General features: G+C 33.8%; 1 protein-coding gene across 2 annotated transcripts in view; it reads left to right on the forward strand.

Annotated features, from left to right (window-relative positions):
• LOC125045207 (NCK-interacting protein with SH3 domain-like) overlaps nt 1-16,819 on the forward strand; it is a 17,908-nt gene extending 1,089 nt beyond the window's left edge. Inside the window, exons 2-15 of one of the 2 annotated variants that reach the window (XM_047642347.1) lie at nt 1,648-1,831; nt 2,377-2,430; nt 3,501-3,698; nt 4,320-4,512; nt 5,106-5,208; nt 5,337-5,430; nt 7,253-7,337; nt 7,504-7,676; nt 8,090-8,212; nt 8,654-8,733; nt 9,911-10,014; nt 10,281-10,631; nt 10,798-10,970; nt 11,298-16,819. In XM_047642347.1, coding sequence (XP_047498303.1) covers nt 1,661-1,831; nt 2,377-2,430; nt 3,501-3,698; nt 4,320-4,512; nt 5,106-5,208; nt 5,337-5,430; nt 7,253-7,337; nt 7,504-7,676; nt 8,090-8,212; nt 8,654-8,733; nt 9,911-10,014; nt 10,281-10,631; nt 10,798-10,970; nt 11,298-11,489 — 2,094 coding nt within the window. In that variant the 5' untranslated portion in view covers nt 1,648-1,660 and the 3' untranslated portion in view covers nt 11,490-16,819. The remainder of the gene's footprint in view (nt 1-1,647; nt 1,832-2,376; nt 2,431-3,500; nt 3,699-4,319; nt 4,513-5,105; nt 5,209-5,336; nt 5,431-7,252; nt 7,338-7,503; nt 7,677-8,089; nt 8,213-8,653; nt 8,734-9,910; nt 10,015-10,280; nt 10,632-10,797; nt 10,971-11,297) is intronic. The other variant, XM_047642348.1, reaches the window with a different exon arrangement.
• The last annotated feature ends 681 nt before the right edge of the window (nt 16,820-17,500 follow it).

Consider the following 17,500-nt stretch of genomic DNA (forward strand, 5'->3'; position numbering starts at 1 on the left):
TTTTAAACAAGAAATTAATTTAATCTTATAGATAACATATTCAGTAATGGCAGAGTCAGACAATCATTGCAGCTGCTGCAGTTTGTGCTCTGGTAAAGGCCATGAAACATTTAAGTAGAGCTTTGACTGGTTCCTCATTATAAATATAAATCTGGGAGGTCTACAAGAGTAATCCTATGTCTGCAGTTGTCTATAATTCATAAAGGCAGTTTGATGAGTATCCATGTCATAGCGTGAATTCTGAATTCTCAAAACACTATGATATATATGCAGTGGCTCCACAGCAGGTTGTTACTTGCAATTTGTGACAGAAATGTCATTGATGGTCTTTCAGTTCCATGTACTATTTACATTGTCGGTGATGGATAGCACTTATATACTGTAATATTACCTCTCTTAGTAAAAATATTTTTCTTTGTAGTGTAAAGAGTATTATATTACATATTTGATGAGATTTTTCTGATACATTGTGTGGTTAGGCCACAAAGGGGTCAGAAACTTGAATAAAAGAAAGACACCACTTTACTTTTTTCTACACTTTAGATGGTAATTCTTTGCAGTTCGAATACACTTGCCAGAGACTAGGTCCCAAACTCCATGTCACAGAATTTATTCAACACTGTCATGACAGGGTGTAGCCTTTTGGGCTTTGCACCCCCCCCCCCCCCCCCCCAGCAAACACTGCCTTCACCTCAGTATGCACAGCAAGTTAGAGCTGAAATTGTGGGATACCAAGTGGACTTGGGCTATGAATGGCACTTTCTGTGATCTTTTTCCATTATTTGTGGTGCTGTTGTTCAAGTCTGCAGATTGATTGACAGCTGTTATTTTATCTTCATTTTGCCCAAGCTCATTGTATCCACATTGTAAAGACTAACACTGTAGATGAAGTGGGTGTGTATGGGCAGGCAAAGAACCAGGCAAATACTAGATTGGACTGTCAGAGAACAAGGGATCATGATTTTCTACACCAGAAAGTGCACCTCATACTGAAAATATCAAATGTATCAGCCAGCGGAAAGACAAAGTCCAATATAGGTGTGAGGGTGGGAATAAGGTTCTGAAAGAATAAAAAAGGCAAAGAGGTTATTATTGTCTCTTTGAGATGCTAGAAGGACTATATATATATATTTTTTTTTTGAATTCTCCTATTCCTATTTTATATTTTTTAAGCTAATACCACTTAAAACAACTATTCCAGGATGGCAAAAATACATGCCAGGTCTGTTGTGATTTTAGGGGGCTCCATAAGAGCTTAGTCACAAAGAAATCAATTACTAGTTGTCCCTTATACCACATTTATATATTTCCTTGATTCTAGGGGAAAAAAATTGTATTGCTATTAATGATTATCTGAAAGTGACTAACAAAAATAACAGTAATAATATTAATGATGTTAGAAAGATAAGGAAACTCAAGGAATGGTGATATCAAGTGAAGTCAGGTAGACCTCCTAATTGAATCCATGGTGACTAAGCACTTGTGAAATTAACTGAGGGAACAATATCCATAAAATAAAAACTACAGTTAACAATATATTTTTTTCATATGTTACCTAATGCATATGTAATTTTCTTTTTTTATAAATTAGCTTGTGTTATTATGGGTTTATAATACACAGCTTATTTTTTCCCCCCATTATTTCAGTCACAAAAACAAGATGCTGCGCTCGCTGTATGCTTACAAGGGAACCCACGCCCGTACACTTGGATTCCAAGTGGGTGACAAGTTCATGGAGATTGGTCCTTCGAGAGATCCCAACTGGCTGCACGTGATCAATGAACGAGGTTCTGTGGGATATGTACCCAAGAATTACATATCTGCAGATGAGGTAAAGGATGGGAAAGTTTGTCGAAAATTCTAAAAAAGACCTTGATTGTTGTGTATTTTGTGGATGTCTTGGGATTAGGACAAACGTTTCATGAAATTGTTCAAATCGGGTAAGTAGGACACCCTCTTTCTCTCTAATTTTATCCTAAAATTTTGAGACTGCCCGTAGTCATGGTGAATAGTTGGCCCTGGATGTGTTTTGGGTTTTTTGTTTAAGGTTCTTGCTTCTAATTATTCGCTTTTAATAAACTTACTTGCTGAACAAATACTTCTGTTTTCTGAATATGATCTCTTTTATTTCTACTTTGCAAAGTTTATTAATTGGTTTATTATGATTTTATTCTTGCTCTTAGACTTTCTAGACCAAAATGTCTTGTAAAGACATTTTGTTTTTTTAACAATCTGGGTATCTTGCTTTGCTGGAAAAAAAATATTTCAACTCACAAGTAGGGGTTTATCTTTCATGTGTTCTTTTTCTGTTTAACTCATTTTTTTCTTTTGTTTTTTTTCCTTATCTTCCTTGTTCTCAAATCCTGTCCCGAGCAGAGTTATGTACGAGGGCAACCTTGCCAGCAGGAAGACCCTTCACAGGAACCAGAGGTAATATGTGATTAGATATCGATTTTGTCTTAATGCAAACTTAAATTTTGAGAAAAGTTTATTGTTATTATTATTATTAATATTATTATTATTATTATTATTATTATTATTATTATTATTATTATTATTATTATTATTATTATTATGATTATTATGATTATAGTTATTATTGTTGTTGTTGTTTTGTTGTTGTTGTTATTATTGTTGTTATTATTATTATTATTATTATTATTATTATTATTATTATTATTATTTTTATTATTACTATTATTTTGAGAAAAGTTTATTACTATTATTGTTATTATTATTTTAATAATTATTATTGTTATTATTGATATTATGTTTTATCACCATCATCATCATTATTATTATTATTATTGTTATTTTTATAGTTATTACTATTTTTTTTCTCTCTTTTTCTTTTTTACAGTTAACATATTTTTGCATACCTTTGATAGCTCTTTCATAGCTAAGCAAGCAATCACATCATCAGAGCTGTAATAATAATGTGCCTGAAGTTTATGAGATAACACAAACTTGTAACTATCAAAGTATGAATTTAGGGCTTGCATTCTGAAATGATTTATGCCGTATTTCAATATTTACAGAAAACCCATCCATGTTAATGTGCTTTTAAGAAATCTATGAGAAATATATAAAGGTCCCTTTTCTATATTTTTAGTGCATTTATTATATTTAAAAATATATACAAATGCAACCAAGGTTATCAGTAATTTTAAAGTGTCTGCCAAAAATAACTATTGCCATTGACATCAGTCAGTTTACTTACTTCTGCAAAAAGAATATGAAGGAAAGTACCTTAATATTTCTAATGAATTTTTACCAACAGCAGGTTCACCTTCATTAACAACTAATTAGGCCAATGCTTATTTCTGCACTATGGCAGATTTCTTAGGGCTCACATGGATCATGCTTTTGTGTTTGCTTGTACTACAATATTGCTTGCAGATTTTTTACACTTCCATGTGTTTTCTTAAAGCCAAAGAGATATCCTCAAAATAGGAAAAAACAATCAAACTAGCCACATTAAAGTTATAATCCACTTTCAGGCTCCGCCCATCGATATACTCGAGTTCATTGATGGTTGCATTGAAGCCATACATTTGAATGCAAGTGAACGAGGAGGCAACTACACTCGTGGTGAGCACGATGCCCTCCATAAGCTTGTAGAATTGAGGCAGGATTGGTACACCAAGTGTCCTCCCTCCTCGCATCCCACTAAGCGTCCTGCTCCTCCACCCCCACAAGTGAGCGTATTTTGTGATTATACTATAACAGGAGGATTTCAAAACACATGGATACTTCTAAAATTTTAGTAACAAGAATTTAACAGGAGTATTTCAAGATGCATAAATACTTATACAATTTTAGCAACCAGACCATTAAAGGTATTCACGCTCATGGCACAAAGTTATGAAGTGATCATCTTTAATCTGACTACAACACCTTTCAGATATTCAGTGCAGTGCAGTAGTAAATGTATTGCCATTTGCCAAAAAAGCAGTATCATTTTCATGAATGTTAATGTCTAATTATGGATGCATGTATTAAGCATCCAAGTGGCTGTATTTAATTCAAAGACATTCTCTACAAAGTTATTCATTAGTTATTTTTAGTATATTTATATCTAGTTTTCTCTTGATAGAAATTCAAAAGTATCCATGTCTTTTGTAATACTCCTGCCTATTGATTTTTTATTGTAGTGTTTCCATTATTCCCAGCCTTCACATTCTTATGAATATCAATGGTTATTTCCATTGTATTGTTGTTTATTTAGCTCTGTTTATCTTCTGTAAATATGGAATCCTCATCAAGCATTGACAGAAGCTATAAAGAGGGTTCCTTTCTTTCCTACAATAAATTTGCAGCGTACAACATCTCAGCTCAGTGTGGATAGTGTTGGCAGCCTACCATCCCCGTGTCTCCCCGGAACTCCACGCAGCCCTTCAATATCAGCGAGTGGGTCATCAATTAGCTTAGGGCCCCCACCTAAGGAAGCAACGCCAACAGAAACTTCTGCTGAAACCACGACCAGCTTCATGGCTCGAGGAGAATCTCTCGGTACTAGATTCCATGTGGTTTTATGATCTTCTTTTCTTCTCTTTTTTACTTACTGGATATAAATTGGGAGATTGGTGTATTACATTATTAGTATGGATGATTTCACTGCTTCTGTACTGTAATTTTTGCTAAAATTACCCATTTTTTATATGTCCTCCATTGTTTTACCCAGTCACAGTGTCAGAGTTTTCCATCAGACTTGTACTAAATAGAAAGGAATTTTATGTGTAAGTACAGATGTATATTTTATTCATTGTAAGATATTTCCACACCTACTTCCAAATGGATATTTCAGTGATGTTGCAGAAGTAGATTATTGTAAATACTCTTTTCAGTCTTCTCATAATAGAGATAAATGTAAATGTACCATTGAGAATGCATAAAGATAATGTATTGTGATGAAAAGTTGGAGCAGGTCATTGTTGCTGTTGGAAAGAACTGGTAACCAAGAAAAGGCAGACAGGGATATGAAAGGGCTGATTCCTGTTGCCATTAGTTTTATTGAAAGACTTTCCTGCGTATCTGTATTCATTTTAGACCCTAAATTAAACATCATTAGGTTATTTAACATGTTACGAATTTGTGTTTTGTAGTTCGAGATGAGAGCAGCGGAAGCAGCGAAGGTCATGATACGAGTATAGGTTATGAATCTGAAATGAGAAGTGATGTAGATTCAGTGGTCCAGACAAGCATCAAGTATGTATATTTTATGTTTTCTGAAATTCTTCTATATTTGACCTTAGTGTTAAAGGATTAAGATAAAATGATTTTAAGAAATACAGGGAGGCTCAAAGAAAATGCATCTTTATCTAACTTATTTTTAGGTCGCTTGTGTCTCAAGTGCCAAAGGAATATCTTCGTACATTGGTGGAAGAGGTGCGCAGCAGCACTAGTATAAGCTACACTACTAGTCATCAGGTACAAAATGGTTATTTCTGTATACAATTTTTTTAATGGATGGTATAGGGTGATTTGATAGATTTTATGCAAACAAAAGTTATTCCCAAGTAGTTTGTAATAGCTGAATTACCCATTTTAATTATCATTTGGTTGAAAAAAGCTACTGTTGCCTATTTTCTTTTTAGATCATGAAAATTTTAACCAGCAATGAGAGATGTGAATTGTATACTGGCAGAACCTCAGTAGTGCAAATGGACTCTTGAGTATTATTATGGCCCTCAAATAGTTAATTTCAAAACAGCCATCATAATCTTAAAATGCTTCCATCACATTAGGTTTACATTGTATCCTCACAATAGATCCATGAATTTGTGCGGCAGATGATACAGGTGTTTTACCTGTTAATAAGAAGTTTAATACAAATCTATTAAGGTTTAGATTGCATTAATCCCCCTTTTTTTTTATTTTCTTTATTCTTATTTTTATAACACACTTTTTGGTATCATGTGGTTTGCATTACAGTATTTAAATCATTTAATTTTTGTATATTTCTTTTGAGGTGTATCATCTCCAGAGTGCACCTGTTCTTTGTTCAGTTTTCTTTGCGCAGCTTTTTCAGATTTCTACTCAAAAATATATCCAGACTTGGTCAAACTCATTTTGAAATGCAGATCATCAGGAGTTTGACAAAGTAACCCTTTAACAAACCAGCCAATATCAGTACCACTATTTCATGCTAAAGAGCTTTATTCCCAAGGACAAGACGTCTAAGACTCCCACAAGAACAACTCAGCACCGTACGACTCTCAGTTATCTGTCTACTCAAAGGGTAAAAAAGAAAGGAAATGCAGTGCCAGAGTGTGAAACGTATGGCATGGAGAGCTTTGAATTTTCCCCAAGTCGCCTTCTATCCCTCCCTCAACCTTAGTGGTTCTTAAATCTCAGAAATAAGTGTTATAGCTAATATATATCTGTCAAGTGTGTATGAAGCTCTGGATATAAACACAAGAGCTTACTGTAATTATTGTGAATACAGGTTTGTTGTAAGAAGAAAACAAGAAATGTTCCAAGTAGGAGATAATCATAAAAGTCTTACTTCAAGAAACCAATTTAATGGATCCCACTGCATTCATGATAAACCTCTCTGAACCTTTTTCCAAAGAGGAAATACCTATTCAGGCTGTGTTTAGTTTATTTTTAATGTTTATTCCTATTTTTTTTCTAAACATTTCCAAAGGACAAAATGGCTTGTTGACAATTTCTTTCTCTTACAGTTAGTGCATGTTTAAGTTTTTTTGCTTAATTTTATAACCCTTGAATTTTATTTGAAACTAACATTGATATTATGCTTAGTATTGCTTCTTCTCTTTTATTTATTCATTTATTATTATATTTTGTTTTATTTGTTCATTTATTATTATATTTTGTTTTATTTATTTATTTTTTATTAATAACAATTATTCAAAAGACTTTGGATTTGAAATAATTATAATTTTTTGCTGCTTCAGAATAGGAAAATTCAATTGTGGACTTTTCTCACTGAATCTGTATTATAATAGAAAAACATTAATCAGAATATTAGAATATTTGTGAAGTACATGGCTAAAGCGTTGAAATAACAGAATTACCTTTAGTTGCAGATTGATTTTAACTGTATGGATTACACTAGAATTTAAAATCAAATTGAACAGGAGTTAGGAAGTAAGAACAGTTCAGAGGGAACAAAAATATGTGGGATGACAATGCCAAGTATGAAAACTGTTGAAAAATAGAATAGGTCTTCAAGGTGTTTGTAAAAAATAGGATTTTTTTCTCACCGACTAAAGGTTTTATCCAACAGGTAGTCGAAGTGGTGCTGAATTCGTTAGCTGCTGCCTTACCTGTTCTCCAACCACTGTGCTTACACATCCTATCAAGCAAAGGCGGTTAGTCTTTTTTTAACCTAAGATGTGGAGTTATATATATTACAATTAAGGAGACTTCAGAAGAAATTCTCGTGAGAGTGATCTAACTGAATTATGTCACTTAATTATGAAATATGATAATCCCAAGTAATGAAGAATATTAAGGCATATTATACATACTTACCAGATCAAGTGGATGGAGGAGCTGACAAATGGCAACAGAGTTCAGATGGCCGACGTCTAGTGGAACTCCTGGAAAAGCTGCGAGAATGCAAGGATGACGAGCAACAGCGTTCCTGGGCATTGCATGAAGATGAGCACACTATCACTACTCATCTGTCTGATCTCCTGGATTTGTTGGTGAGTTCAGAAGAATCTGATCTCTGAGGTGGAACATTAAGTGTTGAAATAGAATGTTGAAGAGGTCTTGGGAGTATAGAGAAACTGAAAAAAGATTAGGGTATGTTAAAGAAAAAGGAAAGAGATATCCTTCATTATATTCATTGAGTATCTGATGAGAAATTACCCTGTCTGTGCAAAAAATAGTCTTTGTAGGATATTTACAATCAAATATAGATTAAATTTATTAATGTATTTAAAAGGTTGCAGTCTAATAAGATCATATAGGATGATTTGAAAGAAAGGTCATGCCACTTTTCAGATGAAGCTGTTTACTCCTCTAAAAAGAGAATTGCAAGACATTAACATAAAGATTTGTGAAATGACGGTTAGGCTTGAAGACATGAAAGTGGAACTGCATGTCACATTTTCAGAACACTGGAGACCTGATGGTGTGTCGGAGTGTTTTGTCCCTGGATGATTTTAGACCTTTGTTGACCCTGGTGCAGTACTACCAGATGGAAACAAGGTGGCCTCTTCGGAAACTCCTGCTGCAGGTAAGCATATTGGTATTAAAGTAGTTAGGCTTGTATGGTATTGCTATTCCAAACTGGGTCAGCTGATCATTCATGCTTTTAACACTTGCAAATGCTATTGTATAAATGAGGAGAATTCCTTGTGCCTGACATCTTCACTAAGGTTAGCATATAAAATCATGTTTTCATCATGTTAGAATGGCTGATGATAAAATGTGTTGTGGAATATAACAATTAGATTTGTTGTTGTTTGATGAAATGTGGTGTTATGTATATAGATTGTGCTGTATGTGTCTTTGTGAGAGATTAATTTTTGTTATATGTCTTATATTTTTTGTCCAATTTGTTAATTGTTTTAACAGTTCTCTCTCATGTGAAAGGCCTGAGTATTACGTGCTTTTGGTGGACAGCTACACTTTCAAGTGAAGCAAATTTTAAATACAATGCAATATATGCTTTCAGGTCTTTGGTGCTGTATGTCAGATGTCGGCAGCAAATATTTCTTATCTCTCTGCTTCGGTGTTCCCAGTTGAACTTACAAGGTTAGCAGTCATTGCATGTAGTCATTTGCACAGAGATGTTGGTAATAATGTCTTTCTTCTGTCCTTTTTCATGAATTTGCACAGTAGCTCAACTTTACATGTTCATGATGACCCACTCAACTCGATTGCATTTCTCTAGTAATTTTTATTGGTTCCATTAACCCATGTGATCTGGATGGCATGACCATCACGTCATGGAAAAATTTACCTTGAGGGGCAGGTGACATGAACATGATGTCATGAGAAAATTTGCTCTGGGGCAGGGTGACACAAACTTGCAGTCAAGAGTGCTTCAGCTGATGAAAGCTGGGGTGATCGGTAAAACCACAAGTTCACAAAGCTCTTAGAGGGTGATTTGGTGTCTAGGAAGGGGCTTTTACATTATTTCCATCAATAAATGAGCATGGAATGTGATGTCCATGAGCCATGACTGGAGGAACGCCAGCTTCAGGAAGGAGACTATTTCCATGCTCAGGATCCTATTCCTGCCCACCATGACTGGTAGTACAGGTTATATTCCAGAAAAAAAGGAATATTATGAAAAAAACAACAACACAATTAACAAAATTTGGTTTATTATTATTATTGAGTTACAGACTACCTAGAGAGATAATATGTAGTCTATGCAAGTAAAACAGTCTATTACCATCTGGATAAAGCAAATCAAATGACAAATATACACATTGGGAAATAGCAAAGAAGCTAAAAAGGCACATGCAGAAAAAGACAAAATAACATTGCAAAGGGGTGGCATGGAGTCTTGACACCGCACATGCGTGTTTGTTTACGAATGACCTACCTGCAGAGTGTCCCCTCACAAAACCCTAATGACCGTCTTTGAGCCACTTGATGGCAGTGAAGCATCTGGATCCAGTGGGTTAAGAGTAATACCTCTGAGCAACTGTGGAAGTGACTCATATATTATCAAGTTTTGTAGTAATCTCTCTCTTTTTTGGAATTAAGTTATGATTCTTTGCTATATTATTTTTCTAGAGATCTAGAATTGTACCTTGTAATTATAGTAAAATTTGATCATGACTGTTTTTGTTTACCATTAGGAAGTCCAAAAACAATGATTTAGAATATTTATTCTCAGACCATTTTCATACGAAGATGATGGTATACTGAGAAGTATTACATTTCTCACTATTATATTTTTATTTTTTCACAATGGCAGAGAACTACTTGACAGCACATACAACCAGGAGCGGCTGAGGTATACCTCCCTGGTGCTCGGGATGGTGCTGTGCATGGGGGATACTCTACCATATCCTCATTTCTGTAAGAATGACAAGCAAGCCTCATTTGCCTTGTCTCCTTCTATTTATTTATTGATGTAATTATTTTTTTTATTTATTTATTTTTTGTGATGGATGGGCTTTTTGTTTTCATTATTATATATATATATATTTTTTTTTTTTTTCATTATTAAACTCTGTTCTCTTTCTAATCCTTTTGTCATATCAAAATGCACATATTTGTAAAATAAAGTAGATATTGGCATCCCTCTCCTATTTAAGAATGGTTAAGCATATTCTCTGGCCTAGGTGTGATGAACGAAAACTTCATGAATGTACTACTTGATGGAATAGAGCAGTACCACGAGGATCCTGACACAGAACAGCTGGCGGATTTGTACCTGGCCATAGTCTTAGCCTTCAATCTCCAATATACGACGCTCCCGCCATCAGCAGCTAATCCACCAAAATCTTGCGAGGCCACGGAAGAGGGGGAAGGTGAGGTTAAGAGTCAGTCCAATGGAGACCTTGAGGAAAATAAGGATTCCTCAAAAACTGCGATGGGAGCCGATTCCGAGAATATAATCATCAAGTTGTTATCGAAGAGGGAAAATACAAAGTACTTCACAGAGAAGCTTCTGCTCTTGTTCAATAGGGAAGGTATGTATAGCAGATTTGGCATCTATTTTACTACAGATCTTTAAAGGTGTGTATATTAATATGTTCAAGAATGTACTGAAACACATACATGGGGACAGAAGTCAAACCTAAATATGTCTTTGCTGAAACATGTTCTAACTTGCGTATCTCTGTGCTGTCTCTGCAGAGGATCCATTAGCCATGTTCGACCATGAGCCCCGGCCGCCTCACTCAGTACTCAAGATGATGAGAGATATGTATTCCACAAGGGCGACTGCTTCAATCTTCTACACAAATGATGAATGTGTAGTGTGTGATATTATCATAAGACAGTTGTCAGACCTTCCTGCAGATGACAAGGTGAAGACACTGTATAGATTTGCACATCTTTGCTTCCTTTCCGTTTCTTGTTCACTTCTTCATTTACATGTGAAATTTGATGTAAGAAGAGGCATGACAGCAGAATTATAGTGTTGATATGTAAATTTTCCAAATCATTCAATTTTATAACTTTCTTATTTTGAAGTAACTGCAACAATCATCAAAGAAAAGGCAGATCATGAAGATTTTTAAGTTGTAAATTGTTTCTTAATTGGTGTAGAGTATGCTATTATAATTTATGAATACCAGAACAATTGGTTTGTTATTTTCTGTTAAAATTGCCATCATATTCCTTTTCCCTTTCAGCGCCGGAATGAATACTTACACCTAATGGAGGGAGTCATAGTAGCTGGGAGATGGACAGAACACCAACATAGACGCAAAGAATTGTGCTCCAGCTGTGCCAATATACTTGCCGAGGAGGAACCAGCGGCAGTAGACGATCAGAAAATCATCAGTTCCCTCATGGAAAGTCAGACGTACTTTTTTCATGTTTGAGTGATGTAAGTACGTCAAGCATCTTGTTAGGAAGTGTTTCATAAATGAATACAAATTTGGTTATCAAGTTCTGTAAGTTTTCCCTCCCTTTTCTATTTTCTTTTCTTTTTTCTTCTTCTTTTAAAAGAAAAGCAAGTGGTTTCTTTGACCACCAAGAAAGTATTTTGATTGTGATGTCCAGCGAAATAGTACGCCAAGCTTTATATTTTTTAGTCAATATAAAGAAAAATCTTCCATGAGAAATTATGTGCCAACTGTAGGATCTTGTACACTATACACTATTCAATGTATCCTAGGGCTTGAATGGGCATTAGTATAAAGTGTGATGCCCAGTCACATGTGTGCAGCTTTCAGTAGGTCTTGGGAAGAGTCACATAGAGGAAGAACATGAGCTATAGATACTCGAAAAAAGGACACCAGAGCCCATTTTTGTAATTATTATTTTTGTTATTATCATTATCGTTATTATGATTAATATTATTATTATTGTTATTATCATTATTGTTTTTATTAGTTGCCATTACTACCGGTGGCATAATTGTTGATATTATTATTATTATTATTATTACCATTTGTAAAGTTGTACATATCCAAAAATAATTTTTTATATTAACTAAGATTTTGAGAAAGAAGCATTGTCATCTGCCAAAGTAAGGGCGTACAAGGCTTTTTTCAAATGCATTAGTTCACCTTTGAACAGATAGCATACATGATGGTGTTTCCTGCTGTGGCATAAGTTAAGAGAATGGTAAATATGAACTTGGTTTATCATAAATCGTATCTTATAAATTGTACACAGTTCATAGAAATCATTTTCCTGAGTAGTAATAAGGTATTGTTTGATTTCCATAATTTGAGGCTTGATTATTATTCTGATTTGGTTGAGTATTCTCCATTGTAGTTCCTTCATAAGGGCATTATGTAAGTTTACTGTATACCATTTGCTGAGTGGACAGCTGTGTTTGAAATACTCAAAACCTAAGTTAAGTTTTCCACAGAGGAAGTTTGAGAAGGAAATTGGTTGCTGCAGGTTCTGTGCCAGGGAAATACACTTATGAAAGATCTAATATACATCATATGTATATTAGTGATTGAGCAGGGTAAATAGAGGATTATTAGAAAATTTGGCTTTGATATTTGGAGTTTGATATTTAAGAAAGAAAAAAAATTATCAGGAATGAAAGGCAGTGTGGTTTACCCCAAATCGTAGTGGACAACAGAATGCCATTTATATGTGTCTTTAGTATGGTAGTGTAGCTATTGTTATTATTTATTTTATTGATATATGGAATTTTTTATAGCATGTGACATACAGTAAACTTTCTAGCATAGTTTATTTTTTTGCTTGCATTAGTGGAAGATGATAAGTTGTTATGTGAACTGTGTATTTAATTGACTCAAATCAATTCCTGAATTTTGATTATTCAGAAAAGGACTATCATTTACAATGAAGCTTTAACTTGATTTTGGAATACTAGACGATATATTTAGAAGTAAGAAGACTCATGTGGATCAGTGCCTTTTATTATCAACATTTGTCAGCAGCTGATAAAAAGTCAAAGGTTGTTTAGATGAACTCCAAAACTATTTTTAAAAAGTCTAAAGGCAAGAGTTGCTTGCTGGTGTCCTGCTCAGATGCAGTGTTCAAAACGTCTTCAAAAGCTTTTGCTGACAATCAATTTGGTGGATAAATGTTGGATATCTCTTTCTTTTCTCCTTCATAGGAAGATATAAATATGTAATATAGCTTTAGCAACTACAGCTTTCTCCTTAGCATGAAGGTATATGTTGAATTGTAACTAAGTTGCCATTTTTTTAGGAATAAAACATGTTGTTACCATGTTTTTACAGGAAAGCTTAGGATAAATGTGGCTTAGTTGAGTTCTTCAGAGTATTGTTATTACCAGTGAGCTTTTTATTAAGTTTTGTTGTTTTTCATCTCTCGTTATCATTTCTGTTGGAGGTTGACTATGTTTAGTGTTTAAAATTACATTTTCAGTAATTAGTAAGAAACTCGTATTAACTGGTGATTGCAGAAATAAGTGATTTCTTTCAGTCTAACAAAAGACAAGGCTGGTTGTGCATGCATAAACACTGCATTTTTGCGGATTATAATGTGGTAATGAACAGCATTTTACAAAGACATTTTTACAGATATTTTGTAATTTACATTTTACCTAGTTCATTATGAGAGGCTTTTTTGTCCATAAAACTTTAAGAAAATGAAACACAGAAAGAAAGAAAAAAAAGGCATAAAAAAGTGTTGGATGTGTTAAAGACTGTAATTGCAGTCTAAACCTGTCTTTAATAAAGATAGAAAGTCACCAACAGCTGTACTTAGATAATATGCCAAAAAGAAGGTAAAAATAAGAAATTGACAATATTCACAAGAGCGGCATTATTACGAAGTGAATAAGGAGGCTGTTTTGGGGTCTTCTAAGTTCAGAGTTCTATTCGTTAGGTACTTTTTTTTTTTTTTTATGAAAGTTACATATTTTACCGTAGTTCTTTAGATATAAATGCTTTACATTTGATTTAGGAACTAGTGCATGATTAAAGAAAAGACACCTCTAATCTAGGTCTGCGTTCTGAGTTCCGCAATAAAGCATATGTCAGGAATTTAGCAGTTTTGAAAATTTGGCGAGCAGAGAATCTCCAGATAGTTTTTCTTAAATAGTATTTTCAAGCATATTTATATTTATTCACCAATCGTAGGGAACAAAAATTGTTATTAGTCAGATGTTAATACAATATTTGTTGCTTTAACCTTTGTACATATATCATGCATGGAAAGATTGTTGGTTTGATATGATTAACCTTTGATTATATTGTCTATATTATAAAGTATATTTTAAGATATTAGTGTTACTTATCTCACAGTTCATAGTTTGAGAAACCATCTTTGATATTAACAGTAGTTGCACATATTATTAATATTATATTTGGTAGTTATTATTTTTTCCAATTTTCTTGATATGTTTTCTTTGCGTATATGTATATGCATGCCTGCAAAAGTGCATGAGTATGAATGTAAGGAAATTTGGTTCTGCATGGATGAAAAGGATTACAAATGTAATTTCTTGCTAAATATGCAAAGAGAAAATATTTAAAAATTGCAACATTTGTTATCAAAGATGATTTACAGGACAATTTTAATCAGCATGCATTACTATATCAAGAAAATCATACAGTCTCCTGCCAGGAAGTGAATAAGAATTATAAAGAAAAGAAAATCTTATGCAAGGGATTATTAAAACTGAAAAAATGGCAGAAAAGAAATTATTGGCTCAGAGACTTCCTTTCGACCAATACACCGTCCTAACATTAACATTTTATTACAGTTTAGCTGGTATTGTGTTATTTTCAATGCAAAGAATTTTATATAACTGGAAAATATTTGCTAATACTTGCATGTATAGTGTCATATAATCTGATCCAAGGAAATCTGGTTAATTGTGTATAAGTAAAATACAAATGCGATTTACTGAAGTATTTGCTCCAGTTCAAGAGCATTCGGAAATTGTCCAGCAGCTTTGCTTTAGACTGATTATACATAAGACTGATTATAATAAGTCTTTTTATGGTTTTGAGATTATCAAAAGAAGTATAAATCAGCTATTAACAACATATTATATTTTATTATTACTTGGTGTGTTGTTAAAAGCAGTCTGTAGGCGCATTGATAATGTGACATATTTGTTAACCATTTTCAGTAATTAAAAGAATATATTTTCTTATGAACATGTGATTTATTATATTCTTGATAATGTTTTTAGGAAATTAATTCAGACCTGTAGCAGGGCTTTAAGCATATGTGCATATAGAAACAAATTGTACAAATTACACATGTGCATGCACGTACACGCACACACACACACACGCGCGCACGCACACGCACACGCACACGCACACCCACACGCACACGCACACGCACACGCACACGCACACGCACACGCACACGCACACGCACACGCACACGCACACGCACACACACACACACACACACACACACACACACACACACACACACACACACACACACACTCACACACTCTTATATCATCATTTTGTGCAATTATCTTACTGTACTGTAGGGGATGATTTGACCAGAATTTCACAGAACAGTTTGCTGCTATCAAAAAGGAAAAAGAATTGGTAAAATGAAAAAATAAAGTTAAAGAAGAAGCAGTATTGATGTGTCATGGATTGGATTAATAAATAAATCATATTTTCATTATATATGCATATCCCTATTTATAATTTTCAGTTTTTGGACAGATTGGTATATTAATAAGTGTATGAGTGTGTGTGTTTGTGAATCTGTATTTTTAGTAGCCAGCCCTTCTGTAGTGCTATCTTTGCACTTTGCAGAAGTCACTAAAAAACAAGCTGATTTTTTCTTCAAAACCTTTAGTATAGTCATCTACACATACCCACATGCACACAGGCTTACAAGCACACACACACACACACACAAAGGCATGTGCTTAAACACATATGCATGCATCCCCCCCCCCCATTCATGTCCATATATTTCATATTTTCCCAGAATGATAGTACTAATTAGACCATTGTGAGAATTTACACTAAATTTGGATATTATGTAGCATACTACTTTCTTCACCAGAATATCATTTAATTTGCATGCTCGGTAAATTATCATTATTATTTAGATTTGAAAAGTAAGGAAAGCTGCATGAACAATTGCCTCAAAAAGTCACCATGCTCCCTGTGTTATTTCCTGTCAAGGAGCAGCATTGCTTTTGTAGTGTTGTAACAATACATGACTAAACAAGTGATTGTGTATGCATGCCAGTTGCCATAGTAGTATAAGTTAGGAGCTAAAACATAAGAGCTCAGGGGATTAAGGAATTCTTTGAGGCAGTTGTACAGATATCTATTATTATAGCTTCTTGTCTCTTAACTGTTTTGTATTGAAGAAGTAAATGGTATGATTTTGAAATATGCACAAATTAGTAACATTATTCTTAATGATTTTTGCATTGGCTTTTATTTGTTAGATCTTTATTAGATGTTAATGGTATGTTTTTTTTATTCTACAACCTGAGGATCCTGATGAAAATGCTGGATTATAATAAGTGAATGCATGAAGTTAAGTGGTGGAGGAAGGAAGAGTTTGCTTAAATGACAGTAGAGAGTTGCTTAACAAGTAATCTCCAGAGGAGTCAGGAGATGGAGAAAGTTGGAATGGAAGCCAGAACAAAGGAGGAAAGAGAGAGAGAGAGAGAGAGAGAGAGAGAGAGAGAGAGAGAGAGAGAGAGAGAGAGAGAGAGAGAGAGAGAGAGAGAGAGAGAGAGAGAGAGAGAGGGGACAGTTTAAACTTTGCACATAAAATGACTTAGTAGCAACTTATCAAAATATTTCACAAAAATTTGCCTCTTCTGTAACCCCCCAGCCCCACCTGAAAAAAAAGAGAGAGGAAAAAAATGGAGAAAAAGTAAATGTTGCTGTATTTGTGTGGTGCTTATTGATACATAATGGATTTTATGTTTTTCTTCTCATTCTTTATACAGCAAATTACAGTAAGAGAAATTTGAATCCTCTATAATAGATTGCTCAAAATTTATTGTTGATTTCCACAGTATAATTCATAACAGGATCAAAACTTGTAATATTTGTCATCTAATTGGAGATGTTTTTTCTTCTTCTTACTGAGATGATTGACAAATTAGAAATAAAAAATTATTAGAAACATATTGGTAAATTTGCTAGACAAGAGCAAGGCACAGATATAGTAGCATCGACATTATTGAATGTTTTTATAAGTGTGTGTAGGAGTAAATAGTAATGTCATTGTTGGAAAATCCTTTTACTTAATATAGCTGTATATGGTAACTGTCAGATTTTCTACATTATTGAATGTTTTTATAAGTGTGTGTAGGAGTAAATAGTAATGTCATTGTTGGAAAATCCTTTTACTTAATATAGCTGTATATGGTAACTGTCATCAGGATTTTTTTTTATATTTATCTTCAGTCCATTTCTCCTAT

This window comes from Penaeus chinensis, chromosome 37, assembly GCF_019202785.1.
Source record: "Penaeus chinensis breed Huanghai No. 1 chromosome 37, ASM1920278v2, whole genome shotgun sequence".
In the NCBI taxonomy this organism is placed as follows: Eukaryota; Metazoa; Arthropoda; class Malacostraca; order Decapoda; family Penaeidae; genus Penaeus; species Penaeus chinensis.